The 15113-nt window shown below is 45.5% G+C and overlaps 1 protein-coding gene across 5 annotated transcripts in view; it reads left to right on the top strand.

The window, feature by feature from the left end:
- REV1 (REV1 DNA directed polymerase) overlaps nucleotides 1–15113 on the top strand; it is a 266941-nt gene that overhangs the window by 212193 nt on the left and 39635 nt on the right. For all 5 annotated transcript variants that reach the window (XM_063953373.1, XM_063953375.1, XM_063953372.1 and 2 more), the window contains 3 exons: nucleotides 6185–6421; nucleotides 7244–7358; nucleotides 7567–7784. In XM_063953373.1, coding sequence (XP_063809443.1) covers nucleotides 6185–6421; nucleotides 7244–7358; nucleotides 7567–7784 — 570 coding nt within the window. The remainder of the gene's footprint in view (nucleotides 1–6184; nucleotides 6422–7243; nucleotides 7359–7566; nucleotides 7785–15113) is intronic.

Below are 15113 nucleotides of genomic sequence, written 5' to 3'. Positions count from 1 at the left end.
TTTCTGCACCAAGAACCTTAGTACATAGAGCTTTACGATGATATGATAGTGATGCTTTATTATTGTTAGCAACAATGATGTATGGATATACTGACTGCCAAGAATACTTTAAAAGAATTGTCATTCAGTATTGCTTTCATTTTTTGGTGGAATCCGTTGTGAGAGTTTTGCAAGATCTGCAGTGATACAGTGGCACTTGGGTATTGTAGAAAATAAGTAAGGTTGTGCTTTTTTTTCTACCTAATTAACTCATTGGTGCCACAAAAATATATGGTGTTTATCTTATGAATCTATTTGTGTATTTCTCTTACGTCCCAGGGGATACTGGGAATCCATTTAGTACCATGGGGTATAGACTAGCCTACTAGGAGCCATGGGCACTATAGAAGTTTGATTGTGCTGGCTCCTCCCTCTATGCCACACCCACCAGACTCAGATTTGAAAATGTGCCCGGAGGAGCCGGTCACGTCTCTGGAAGCTTCTGAAGAGTTGTCTGCATTTGTTTCACCCAACCCCACTAAGGGTTAATGGTCCCATTCCCCGCTGACAGGAAGCTAGCTCCTGAGGGAACTATTCGCAAGGCCCACCACAGCGAGCGTACATTCCCGCAGCACGCCGCCACCCCTAACAGAGCCAGAAGAAAGAAGAGTGGTGAGTACAAAGCTGGCGTCCCGGTTAGCGGGTCACCGGCCATTATGGTGGCATGAGGGTACGGAGACTCACAGCTCTATGCGAGGCGGAATGAGTCTCCTGACTAAATACGCTGTTGTGTACACAGTACCCAGGCAACACAGCCATAAACTGAGTCCGTCTACGTTTTATGCACCCAGACACAAAAGCCAGCATAAAGAAGACCGTGCGCCATTGAAGGGGCAGGGCTACACTATGAGCGGACCCAGCAGCTCACCAGTGCCATTTTTCCTACTGCAGCTGACACAGACGCTGATTGACAGGGACGCACAGCTCCCCTGGAAAGCCTCCAGTTTACCTCAGCGGTACCAGGGACATAACGGGTGGAGTGATTACTAGTGTACGAAGTCCCTAATCTAGGTACTTAGTCTGCGATCCGGCGAAGCTTGGCATTAGCGTTAAGGGCGCCATGTGCTGGTTCCATACTCTCTCTGTGTCTCTCTGGAAGGGCTCTTTGTGGGTTCATTGTGCTTTCCTGTGTGTGTGCTGTCACTACTGCACTATGTCAGGCAAAGAGTGTATTTCATGTAAGGCACAGTGTTCCTCTTTTCCAGGGTGTTCACTTGTGTGTACTCGGTGTAGTATCCCTTCCTAGTCTAGTGGGGCAGAACCAGCATGGCTGGACCCCACTAGGGGAATGATTTCCACCATTTCTACAAAATTATCTTTGTAATGAGAAAGAGACGCAATGCTTAAGGCAGTCTATGGATGAGCTTATAAAAAAGGACACTGTACCCAGACCAGCGTCTCAGTCCTCTACCATTTGTCCGAAAAAACGTACCTTGGCCCATATACTGCATTCTGACTCTAATGATGAAGGGTCAGAAATGGAGGAAGGTGAGGTGGACACAGAGGTAGGGGAGGTTACTCTGTCACAGGGTGTAGAGGCTCTCATAGATGCTATCAGAGAAGTTCTAAATATCCCTGATAAGGTGACAGAGGAGAGTGAGGAATCTTACTTTAATATTAAGAAAAAATCCTCAACCACTTTTCCTTTGTCAAAGGAACTAAATACCCTGTTTGAAGAACCGTGGGTTAATCCAGATAAGAAATTTCAAATTCCCAGGCGGTTGTTATCTTTTCCTTTTTCCTCCTGAGGATAGGAAAAAATGGGAAAATCCACCGATAGTGGATGCATCAGTCTCCATGCTCTCACATAAAATTGTACTACCTGTGCCTGGTACAGCTTCCCTAAAAGATGCGGCTGATCGCAAGTTTGAGACTACGCTCAAATCTTTGTATACTGCTGCCGTGTGGCCCAGGGACCCACTATAGTATGTGGGTGGATTACAAGAGCCATTGCTAAATGGTCAGGTAATTTACTTGAGGGGTTAGACACCTTACCTCAAGTGGAAATTATTTTGCTCCTGCAATATATACAAGGCTCTGCCAATTTTATGGTGGAAGCCATAAAAGAAATAGCTTTGCTTAATGCACGCACTACAGTTTTGGCAGTGTCTGCACGCAGAGGATTATGGCTACGTCAGTGGACTGCTGACGCAGACTCCAGGAAAGGAGTGGAAAGCCTACCTTTCACAGGAGAGGCCCTATTTGGAGATGAACTTGACAAATGGATCTCCCGAGCTACTGCAGGTAAGTCCACATGGGTGTGGTATGGAAGGTAGATAGTAACTAAGTCGACCGTGTCTAGGTCGACCACTATTGGTCGACAGTAACTAGGTCGGCAGGGTCTTTAGGTCGACTTTAGTTTTTTGTTTTTTTGGTGGTGTTTTCTTCATAGAGTGACCGGAAACCCCAGTTAGTGCACCGTGTCCCCTCGCATGGCTCGTTTCTCTTGCCATGCTTCGGGCAAGGTGCCGCGTTCCGCTACGGCTTTGCTCGGCACAGATTACCATTCCAATCGTAGTCCATGCGGATTGTTAAGTATGAAAAGGTTCAAAAAAAGAAAAAATTGTGAAAAACTCATGTCGACCTGTTGACCTAGAGACCCTGTCGACCTAGTTACTGTCGACCTATAGACCGGATCCGAGTCCACATACCTACCTTTTGCAGCTCCGCCAGCAAGAAAGGCCTACTCAGGACCTAATCTACAGGCCTGCTTCCTCAAAACCTTCAGCATGACAGTGGACTGTGATGCCTGGAAGACATGATGGCGGGAGCCCAGCTAAAATTCTTCAGTCAGATCTGGACAGGTTCGTGCCAGTATCCCTGGGTCATTGACCTTATATCCCAGGGCTACAGACTGGAGTACCAGGAGCTCCCACCTCACAGATTCTTCAAATCAGGTTTACCAGTTTCACGAGAGGTGAGTGTAAACTTACACGACGCCATTCAAAAACTGTTACAGACCCAGGTCATTATTCCGGTTCCACCTCATCTACACAACAAGGCTTGTTTGTGGTACCAAAACCGGATGGTTCGGGAAGACCGATTCTGAACCTCAAGTCATTGAACCCGTAATTCCGTGTGTTCAAATTCAAGATTGAGTCATTGAGAGCGGTAATCTCAGGTCTGGAGGAGGAGGAACTCCTAGCGTTTCTGGATGTCAGGGATGCATACCTTCACATTCCGATCTGGCCGCCTCATCAGGCTTATCTACAGTTTGCACTGCAGGACCGCCATTACCAGTATCAGGCCCTGCCATTTGGTCTCTCCACGGCGCCGAGGGTGTTCACCAAAGTGATGGCGGAGACAATGATGTTGCTCCCCAGACAGGGAGTGAACATAGTTCCGTACTTGGACGATTTTCTGATAAAGGCACCGTCCAGGAAACGGCTGGTGGAAAACATTGCCCCCTCAACCAAGCTACTCCTGGATCATGGGTGGATTCTGAACCTGCCAAAATCTCACCTAGAACCAACGCAGAGGCTTCAGTTCCTGGGAATGATAGTGGACACAGAGTCTCAGAAAGTATTCCTTCCCTTGGAAAAGGCAATGAAAATCCAATCGATGGTTCGCACCATCTTGAAGCGACCTGACTCTCAGTGCATCTCTGCATACGCCCTCTGGGGAAAGTGGTGGCTTCTTACGAAGCAGTTCAGTACGGAAAGGTTTCATGTGAGGCCCTTCCAGCTTATCTGTTGGAAAAATGGTCCGGATTGCATCTTCACATGCACCAAAGGATCATCTATCACCAAAACCAGGATCTCGCTCTTGTGGTGGCTACAGATTTCTCACCTAGTCGAGGGCCGGAGGTTCGGGATTCAAATTTGGATTCTGATAACCACTGAAGCTTGCGTCTGTGGTTATCAGAAGGTTGGGGAGCAGTCACCCAGGGAGTGCAGTTTCAAGGAAGATGGTCAAGTCAGGAGGCCATCCTTCCAATGAACATCCTGGGACTTAGGGCAATCTACAACGCCCTTCTGCAGGCCTCATCTCTACTTTGGAATCAGGCCATTCAAGTCCAGTCTGCCAATGTGACGGCGGTAACATACATAAACCGACAGGACGGAACAAGAAGCAAAGCCGCAACGTCAGAGGTGTCAAGAACTCTCCTCTGGGTGGAAAAACACGCCGTGGCGTTGCCGTCGATCTTCATTTCGGGAGTAGACAACTGAGAAGCAGACTTCCTCAGCAGACACTATCTGCACCCGGGGGAATGGGACCTTCACCCGGAGGTGTTCCGGTGGTTGACACTTCAGTGGGGGCATCCACAAATCGATATGATGGCCTCTCGACTCAACAAGAAGTTCAAGCGGTATTGTTCCAGGTCGAAGGACCCACAGGCAGTGGCGGTAGATGCCCTGACAACTCCATGGGTCTACCAGCTGGTGTACTTGTTTCCTCCCATTCCTCTGATCCCAAGAATTCTAAAAAGAATAAAAAGGGAAAGGTTCAAGCAATCCTCATTGCTCCGGACTGGCCACGGAGGGCCTAGTATGTGGATCTTCTTGAGATGCTGATCGAAGATCCGTGGCCTCTGCCTCTTTGAGAGGATCTTCTGCAACAGGGCCCGTTCATCTATCAAGACTTACCACGGCTACATTTAACGTCATGGAAGTTGAACGGCTGATTCCAGCCAGTAGAAAGATTCCTGACAAGGTCATCCCAACTATGATCCAAGCCAGGAAGCGGGTAACGTCTAAACATTACCATCGTATTTGGAAGAAATATGTCTCTTGGTGTGAGAGCAGACAATATTCTATGGTGGAATTCCATTCAGGACTTTTTCTGCAGTCGGGAGTGGATGTGGGCGTACGCCTAGACGCCATTAAAGTTCAGATTGTCTATCAATTGTCTTCTCTCCCTGAGGTCCAGACGTTCTGCACATCCAACCTCCCTTTGTGCCTCCCACGGCACCATAGGATCTCAATTTGGTGCTTCTTCCAATCGGACTGGTTTGAACCGTTACAGGAGGGAAACGTAAAGTATCTTACATGTAAAAGTCACACTGTTGCCCTTGGCTTTAGCAAGACGTGTTTCGGAGCTGGGGGCATTGTTTCACAATAGCCCCTACTTAATTTTCTATGAGGACAGAGCTGAACTCAGAACTCATCAGCAGTTTCTTCCTAAGGTGGTGTCTGCGTTTCACATCAACCACCCTATTGTGGTTCCGTCTGTTATGGATGCCTCGGCTTCTTCAAAGTCTTTGGATGTCGTAAGGGCTTTGAAGGTCTATGTGACGAGAACAGCTCGTCGCAGAAAATCGGACTTGCAATGTGTTCTTTATGATCCCAATAAAATTGGGTGTCCTGCTTCGTAGCAGTCCATTGCACGCTGGATCAGGCTCACTATCTAGCATGCGTATTCCATGGCAGGGTTGCCGATTCTGAAATCTGTTCCAAGCCCACTCTACTAAGTTGGTAGGTTTCTCTTGGGCAGCTGCCCGTGGTGTCTCGGCTTTACAGCTCTGCCGTGCAGCTACTTGGTCAGGTTTGAACACATTTGCTAAGTTTTACAAGTTTGATACTTTGGCCTCTGAGGACCTTCAGTATGGTCAGTCAGTTCTGCAGGAACCTCAGCACTATCCCACCCGGTTTGGGAGCTTTGGTACTTCCCCATGGTACTAAATAGATCCCCAGTATCTCCTCGGACGTAAGAGAAAATAGGATTTTAATTACCTCTACCGGTAAATCCTTTGCTCGTAGTCCGTAGGGGATACTGGGCGCCTGCCCGGTGCTTCATTCTTCCTGCGCGGTTACCTGGTTAAGTAATGTTGTTTGGTACAGCTGTTGCTGACCCTGTTTGCAAGTTTGGTTAGCAATGCTTACCTCCTGTTCTAGTTGTGCTGGTTCGAAATCTCCCCAATTTCCTTATCTATTTCCTTCTCTCAAAATATGTCCGTCTCCTTGGGCACAGTTTCCTAGACTGGATCTGATAGGAGGGGCATAGAGGGAGGAGGCAGCACACACAATCAAACTTCTATAGTGCCCATGGCTCCTAGTTGACCTGTCTATACCCCATGGTACTAAATGGATTCCCAGTATCCCCTACGGACTACGAGAAAAGGATTTACCGGTAGGTAATTAAAAGCCTATGTTTTTGTTTTCTTTCTAGAGTAATGGCAGATTATAATGAAAACTTTGTTTTTCAGGTTGACCCATCTGTCTTGGAAGCACTGCCCCCTGATATCAGAGAACAGGTGGAGGAGGCATTTGCTATCCAGCAAAGGTTACCCCTTAGTGAGAGTAGAAGAGAGTCTTTACATAGGTCTTGTACTGTTGGAATGCAGGAGCAACCAGTGGCAACTGTCCTTCTACAGATCCCACAGCTGTCTGATCAAGGGGAGGAGTCTGGCATTAATGTTATTGCCCTCCCAGCTTTTTCACAGGTGGGGACCATAAACTGTACTGATGATTCTATCTCTGGACTAGAATGTAAGTTGATGTATGCTTGCTCTTAATGAGCTTTTACACCTGTGTGTTACCACATAATAAGCTTCCTGTAGTTGGTCTCTAACTATCTGTTCCAATTGCAGCACTTCATTGCCATTCATTAAGCAGTCCTATTGTAATTAGTTTCTAATACCCAAAATGGAGGTATGTTTTAGAATTATAATAGGTGTGTCTTGTCAGCATTATGGAGTTTCTTAATGCCATCAACCATAGAGGAACGCTATCAATGAAATAGTGCAGATTAAAGCTACAACCAGACAGGCTTAGATCTTTGAGTGAACTCCAGTTCCAGAGAACATTGCAGCCCAGTACATATTACCAGTTAGGCAAGTGCCTCCTAGGCAGAACGGCGTGGAGATTCGGCATGATTCTCCATACATTCCATAGTTTTATCAAATTCTACTCATTCAATGCCTTAATTTCCAAAGACACTAACTTTGTGCTGAAAGTTAAACAGAGTGAAAACTGGGTGAGAATGCAGTGTCCCCCAAATGTAGCCAGAGAAATGGATTCAGTGGTTTGAAACATTTTTATTACATTTTGCTGCAGAATTTACAGTCCTCAAAATAAAGGTTGTTGATTTCTCTACCTATAAAAGAAAAAATAACTACCATAATTGAATTGCAGTTATTTTGTTACATTTATAAGAACAGTGTAGTGGTGTGTCTGGAAATGTTCAGTCTAAGTACCGTAGCTAGGTTTGTATTACAAAATCTATATAATCGTAATGCACTAATTGTAGCATTTTGCGGTATCAGGTGGATCCAGAAGTATTTGCAGCCCTGCCTGCTGATCTCCAGGAGGAGCTGAGAGCGGCATATGGTCAGAGGAACAGGCAGCCAGAGAGCATCATCAACTTCAACCCAGCATTCGGTAAGACACTCTGCACTGTTTCACTTAGAATGTGGTAAACATTGATTACTCTGTAACTACTATTAAATGGCATAGAACCTTTTTCCATTGTCATTTGGAAAATAAATCCTTCTGAACTGTATTAAATTTCATATGTTACATACTGTAGCAGTGGAGAGGTCAATGATGCTGCTGACAAAAGGTTGTTTTCTAACATTCTTTTTTTCAGTTTCAAAAAATCCTTTGCTACAACTGAAAAAGCCTGCATTAAAATCAAAGAAAAAGAGTAGAAAGAAAAGCCATATCAGTCCTACAAAAAAGATACAGAGCCCTCTGAAGAACAAGCTCTTTAGCAGCCCTGCTAAAAACTTTGATTCTAAAGGGAGTCCTCAAAATCGGAAAGACGGGACATTCAGACAAGAAGCCATACCTTCTGGGCAGCATCAGGTAACCAGACCATATGCTTGCTGCATAGCTACTGTACGGAAGCTAAAGTGATTTGAACACCTTGCCGTTTCCATGGGATCTTTATAGGAACCAGTTTCCACTGTCTATTAAGAGCAGAGTACATTCACTGAAGTAATATTGTTTCACTATAGTCCATCTTTATAGTTTTAGTGCACAACTTAATGTCGAAGTTGGGCAATTGTTACAATGTAGTTTTTCTCCGGCTGGGTCCACAGGTTATCCACGGGATAACATTGGGATATGCCAGAGCGACAGCGGAAATGGCACTAAATAGTCACAAGCTTTCTGGCCTCCCAGGATGCTTCGGGCTCCTCCATATAATCCCGCCCACCAACTCAGTCAAATCAGTTTTTTGTTTGGTGCGGTAGGAGCCGGACCATGGTCACAGGGCTGCTGTCAAGGCAGCCCTAAGCTTTTTGTTATTTTATTTTTATAGTCTTACTATGTTTTGAGTGATCTTTCCTAACAGCGTCTTAAACGCATGCTGGAAAGAGTCGCTCCAACAACTCCCCACCGGGTCGCAACAACGCTTACCCGCGGGTATTAGTGCTGTCTCGACGGGCGTCTGTGTCGGGTGTTCTAGCAGGTCCAGCAGACGTTACCAGGCTGTGGCCAGAGCATGGGGAGAGAAGGTAAGGCATCGATTCCACTTACTAGGGGAATTCGGACACAGCCGCACTGTATTGGAGGAGACTACCAAACAGTGGCTGATGCGCCGCCACTCTTAAGTGCAACAGCGCTATGCTTCAGGGATCATAGGTGCCAGGACTAGGTTGAGGCCGCGATCCTTGTGGTTTATGTCAGCAGGGGGAGTCAGATGCTCTCCTGGTCACCCCTCCCCCCATTTCATGACCAGTTTCCGTGCGTCTCCCGTCCATGAACTGATGACCTCACTTCCGTCTCAGACCCTACCACGAGGGTACTCGGTCGCAGCTTAGACGCTGCGATTGTGTACACTAGAGGCCGCCGAGACCGGGTCGCAGACAGGCGTCTAGGTCTCTTACCAGTTACCGGAGCGGCAGTGTACACCAGTAGCGTCTGAATCCACTCAGCGTCTTTCGGGCGTATTGATTGATTCTGGAAGTGGGGTGAGTCTCCCTGTATCCTGCTCTAACTGAGTAAGGGTTATACAGTACTAAAATTCTATCTACTTGTTAGTATGAATAGTTAATTTTGGTACACAATGCATATGAGACCTGTACATTACTGTTGTTTTTTGCATAACATGTTTAAAAAAATTGTGATAATAGCTGTTTAAAAACAGAAGTGCAGTAATTGTGATCCTACATACTAGAAAAGTATTCTGTGGTTGATTATATTCTCATATGATGTCTAATAATTAACATGTGACTGACTGCTAGTGTGATTGCTGACTTTTTATGTTAAGTATTGTTTCTGAACCTCAATTCAGGTGCTCTGATTGTGGTCAGATTGATATCACTTCTATATCTATATAGGTGATTTTCAGTCACAGAGAGTGTAGTATTTGTAAAAAAAAAAAAACGGATTGTTTACCTTGTCGGTGAGCGGCAAAAGTCAGGGACTCCTACACCCTTAACATGCTGATCTGGTAAAGAGGGTTTTTGCATGGAATAGCCCAGTATCTTACTTATGAGGGGCAACGCCCTGCAAGAAGGGGTGTGGTCGCACAGACCTTGTCTACAATTGCTAACAGATTAGCACCTGCTGTTCCACCCCCGGGAATAGGTTACACTATTAACCCATACATGCTGCTCCCTCCTTATTGTTTGGTTCCAGCAGCTTCTACAAGTAGCCAGGGTAAAACCAGGGTAAATCCATGTTACAGACTACACAAAATGATACAACAGATGAGGATACAGTGTATTCAAATACCCCATATGATGATCCGTCGGAGGGTTTCAGCTCAGAGGATTTAACTGAGCTTATTGATGCCATGAGGGCTGTTCGATCTCTGGAGGAATCAGCCAAAGCAGTGTCAAAATCTAAAGCACCTATGTTTAAACGTCCAAAAACAGTTAGGACTGAATTTCCAGAGTCAGAAGATCTGACGGAAATTATGGATGGACCTTGGGCTACACCCAATAAAAAGTATAAGTTTCCGTAAATGGGATTCTTACTATCCTTTTCCAGCTGCGGACTGTCCAAAAAGAGAAGTTCCTCCTAAAGTAGATGCACATGTCGTGCGACTTGAGCGTAAATCTATTTTACCATTGCCATCTACCTCACTGAATGATGTCACAGTTAGAAGAGTAGTTGGTTTCTTGAAAAATATTTCTTCTCTCTCAGGGGCTGTTGTAAGGCCAACTATGGCTTCAGCCTGGATGGCGAAAGCAATGGTAGAATGGGCGGAGGAACTAGAGAATGGCCTCACTGCTTCTACCAGGGAGCAGGAGTCTCATCTAGGCCAAATAAAACAAGCTGCGCAATATTTGGAAGAAGCAGCAATTGATATAGGTACGATTGCTTCTAAAGCATCAGCCTTGACGGTAGCCGCTCGCAGAGCAATTTGGCTACGTACTTGGAAAGTGGATGCAGAGAAAGGAAAAAAGTTTTGGAAGCTCTGCCTTTCGCTGGTGATATTGTGTTTGGAAAACAATTGACAGATATTCTAGAATTGGAAGCTGAATCCAGGAAGGTCAGGTTCCGGCTAGTTATAACCCTAAGCCTAGGGGTTTGAAATTTCGGCCATTTTGATGGCAAGGCAGAGCAAAAGGGAAATGGGCCATTAGACTGCCAGCTTCCAAATCAGAACAGAAGCCATCAGTCTGAGGGTGTGGGCCTCCGCTTGGAGGACTCCAGGGTTGGGGGCCGACTCCTTCACTTTGCACACACATGGCATCAGTCGACGACAGATGCTTGGGTGCAGAAGGTGGTATCTCTCGGTTATGTTTTCCCTTTCAAGAGGCAGCCTCCTCAAAGGTTTTTTTGCACCAGCCCGTCTCGTATAGAGTCGAAGGCCAGCGCCCTGCAAGAAACAGTTCAGAAATTGCTTCAGTCTGGGGTAATTATCCCAGTTCCCCACACACAACGGGGACAGGGTTTTTACTCCAATCTATTTTTGATTCAGAAGCCAAATGGGTCATTCTGACTAATTCTCAATCTCAGAATGTTAGACAAATACATTTGGGTTCCACAGTTCCACATGGAAACGTTACGTTCCATAGTTTTGGCTATGGAACCAGCAGATTACATGGTATCTTTGGATATACAGGATGCTTAACTACATGTGCCCATAGCATGATCCCATCAGTGTTACCTCAGGTTGGCCATCCTCCAGCAACATTTCCAGTTTCAGGCTTTGCCCTTTGGGCTAGCGACAGCCCCCAGGGTATTTACCAAGATTATGGTGGTTATGGCAGTTTATCTCCGCAAACAGTGGATAAGAATTTTTCCATACCTCAACAATCTTTTTATCCTGGCACAATCCCAGGAATTACTCTTGAGCCATCTCCAACAGATGATAGTCTGTCTACAAGGACACGGATGGCTCATAAATTGGGCAAAATCGTCTCTGAATCCGTCACAACGGATGGTTCATTTGGGGGCCATATTGGATTCAAGTCTACAAAGAATAATTTTACCTTGGAAAAAGATATCTAAGGTGCAAGAATGACTCAGGAGTTGTTGCACAATATCTGTCCATGCAGCAATGCGACTGATGGGTCTGATGGTGTCAACATTCGACATGGTGGAATATGCACAATTCCACTCCAGACCTCTACAACATCTCATTCTGACCAGACGGAACAGAAGACATCAGACAATAAAAAGACAGATGATAAAGCTTCCAGTAAACGTCAAAAGGTCACTAACCTGGTGACTTCTGATGGACCATCTAGACAAGGGGAGACCCTTTTGGATAACAGATTGGCAAGTCCTGACAACAGATGCCAGTCTTCAGGGCTGGGGAGCGGTGTTCGAAAGTTTCTGGTTCCAGGGAGAATGGACCGTAAGGGAAAGTTGCCTGCCAATAAATCTGTTGGAAATAAGGGCCATATATATATATATATATATATATATATATATATATATATATATATATATATATATATATATATATATATATATATATATATATATATGGCTCTGGTTCAGGCAAAGGACATTCTGCAAGGAAGACCAGTCCAGATCCGCTCAGACAATGCAACAGCTGTAGCGTACCTCAATCATCAGGGAGGAACTCACAGCAAAAGGTTAATGGAGGAAGTAACTTGCATACTAAGATGGGCAGAACTCCATCTTCCGGCATTGTCCGCAGTGTTGGTTCCAGGAGTACTGAACGTGGAAGCAAACTTTCTCAGTCGACACACCATTCAGGAAACTGAATGGGCGTTACACCCGGAAGTATTTCAGACTCTAGTAAACAGATGGGGTCTGCTAGAGTTAGATCTCATGGCGTCCTATCTGAACAACAAGGTTCCGATATATGGGTCAAAAACAAAGGATCCCGGGGCGATCCTTGTAGACGCACGGTCAGAGAAATGGCAATTCCATCTGGCGTATCTGTTCCCTCCAATCTCCCTGTTACCCAGGGTGGTGAGGAAAATAAAGCAAGCAAAGGGGGCTATAATTCTAATAGCTCCAGCTTGGCCCAGAAGGCATTGGTACACAGATCTACTAAGGATGTCCGTGGAAGCTCCAGTACTGCTCCCTCAACGTCCAGATTTACTAATGCAGGGTCCTTGTTATCACAGCCATCTGGATCGTCTGTCTTTGACGGCGTGGCTGTTGAAACCTCTATCCTAAAGTAAAGAGGATTTTCACAACAAGTAATTCAAACTATGCTTAGAGCAAGAAAACCTTCTTCAGCTCGTATTTATCATCGAATATGGCAAGCCTATATTCATTGGTGTAGTGAAAGGAGTATGGATCCAAGATCTTTTAGTATCCAGGATTTTGGATTTCCTTCAAGCAGGATTGGATAAGGGGTTAAAAGTAGCTTCCTTGAGAGTTCAAGTATCAGCATTAACTGTACGGTTTCAGAAAAAGATTGCTAACCTACAGGATGTGCGTACTTTCTTTCAGGGAGTGTTGCACATTCAACCTCCGTTTGTTCCTCCTGCAGTTCCCTGGGATTTGAATCTGGTTCTTAAAATTTTTCAGGGGGCTCCGTTTGAACCACTTAAGAGAGCAGATCTTAAATGGTTGACGGCTAAAGTTCTCTTTTTACTGACGATGGCGTCAGCTAGAAGAGTGTCAGATTTAGGAGCACTGTCATGTAAGTCTCCTTTTCTGACCTTTTATCCAGATAAAGCAGTTCTCAAAACTAAATCTAGTTATCTTCCGAAGGTGGTTTCAAAATTTTCACCTGAACAAAGAAATTGTGGTCCCGGCTTTTCAGGTATCGGGACTTTCTGCGGGAGAAGCGTCGCTGGACGTAGTCCGTGCATTAAGAATTTATGTAGATCGTACTAGTGCCATCAGAAAGACAGATTCTCTCTTCATTCTCTACGGATTTCACAAAAGAGGTTGTCTTGCTACTAAACAGACGCTAGCAAGATGGCTTCGAATGACTATTTCATAAGCATATTCTCGTGCTCATCTCCCTGCTCCGGCTAATGCCTCTGCGCAGTCTACACGTAGGGTAGGTCCTTCATGGGCAGCACAACATGGTGCTTCAGCAGAACAGATTTGTAAGGCAGCCACACGGTCTTCCTTTAACACATTCATTAGACATTATGCCTTGGATACTTTTAACTCTCATGATGCGGAATTCGGGCAAAAGATTCTCCTGGCTAATCAGGAGCGTCCCCACCACTAATAATGGCTTTGGGAATCCCAATGTTATCCTGTGGAGAACCTGTGGACCCAGCCGGAGAAATATACCGTTATGGGAAGAACTTACCGTTGATAACGGAATTTCTTCTATGTCCACAGGGATCCCACCATAACGCACCTGATTTGAGGATCTTTACAATCACTAAACCTCTTCCCTCTTGTATGGAAGGGTGTGCATGTGTGTTTTTTTGTTTTTTTTAGTAGAGTATTTTTATTCAACAAGGATGAAATCGTTAGACATTTCAGTGTATACTGGGATCTACAATTATTATTATACAATATATTCATGCACATATCCTTCTCAAACAATATGTGTAAATACGTGGAGCAACTGATATTCGCAGGACTGTATATTGTCAATCCGCATATACCAGATTCTCTGAAAACTGCAATCAAAATTGAAACACATACTAACATTTCCTGTTTTCTCCCCAAAATACTGCGATTAACCCCCCTTCTCCCCCCCCCCCCCCCCAACTAGAAGGCCTAGTAAAGCCTGCAAAACACCTGAGATCCAAAACAAAAAAAAGGGGGGGGGGAAACAACCAGAAAAAAACCAAACAAACAAAAAATAAAAAACAACATGAACCATAAACAGAGCAAGCCAAAACAGCTCCATCTAGCCCAGATTCATACAGTTGTGCGAAGTGAGGTGCGCTATCCCTATAGTGTGTAATACGGGAGAGAAGCCCGGCTCGTCCCACGGAACCCGGGCAGCCTAGCTGTCGTAGGGGACGTGTGCGGCATGTCAAATTATAAATTCTTTAGGTTCTAAATTCTAAGGGCAGGGGAAGAATATGTAGAATTAATCCAATAGGACCATATCTTCTCATGTTTAGGAAGGACATTATTTTTCATATAGATATACCTATCCTTCAGTACTGTGTCATTCACCAGGGCCTTAAATGCGGACATCGTAGGGGAATGTTGGGCCATCCATGCCCGCGCAGTGCACACCTTGGCAAGGGCGCAGATACTGCGAGCATACAAGTCCTCCCACTTAGACCCAGATTCAGGTCCTCCTACTCCCAGAATGCAAAATCCTGGAGTCAACATTCCTCTCGGTATTCCCGTACGTTCCAGAATCGACCCGACCCCAACCCAAAACGCCTGTAAGGATGGACACTCCCGCATCAGGTGCCAGAATGATCCGCCAGCGGCCCCGCATTTAGGACAGGTGGCTGCGCCACCAGCCCCAAATCTGGCCAACCTGTTCGGTGTCATATATGATCTATGTAATATAAAGAGTTGGATTTGTTGGAACCGTAGTGACTTGGTGACCTGGCTCGGGTTCCCCAGCGCCACCTCCCAGTCCTCTGTATCTATGGGGCCCAGATCACGCTCCCATCGCTCCCGAAGGTTCGAGAGCGGGTCTGCATGAATTGTTTTTATAAGGTACGAGTAAGTGAAGGAGATCACCTTGACCCGACCCAATGAGCATAGAAAGGTCTTTATGGGGAAAGGGAGGAGCGCCGGGGGAGAATCCCCGAACTGTGATTATAAAGCGTGCCTGAGCTGTAAAAATCTGTATAAATAAGAGTTTGGGAG

The sequence above is a fragment of the Pseudophryne corroboree genome, chromosome 2, assembly GCF_028390025.1.
Source record: "Pseudophryne corroboree isolate aPseCor3 chromosome 2, aPseCor3.hap2, whole genome shotgun sequence".
NCBI lineage: Eukaryota > Metazoa > Chordata > Amphibia > Anura > Myobatrachidae > Pseudophryne > Pseudophryne corroboree.
Note: the sequence above shows the minus strand (reverse complement) of the source record. Positions and strands in the feature narration are given on the sequence as shown.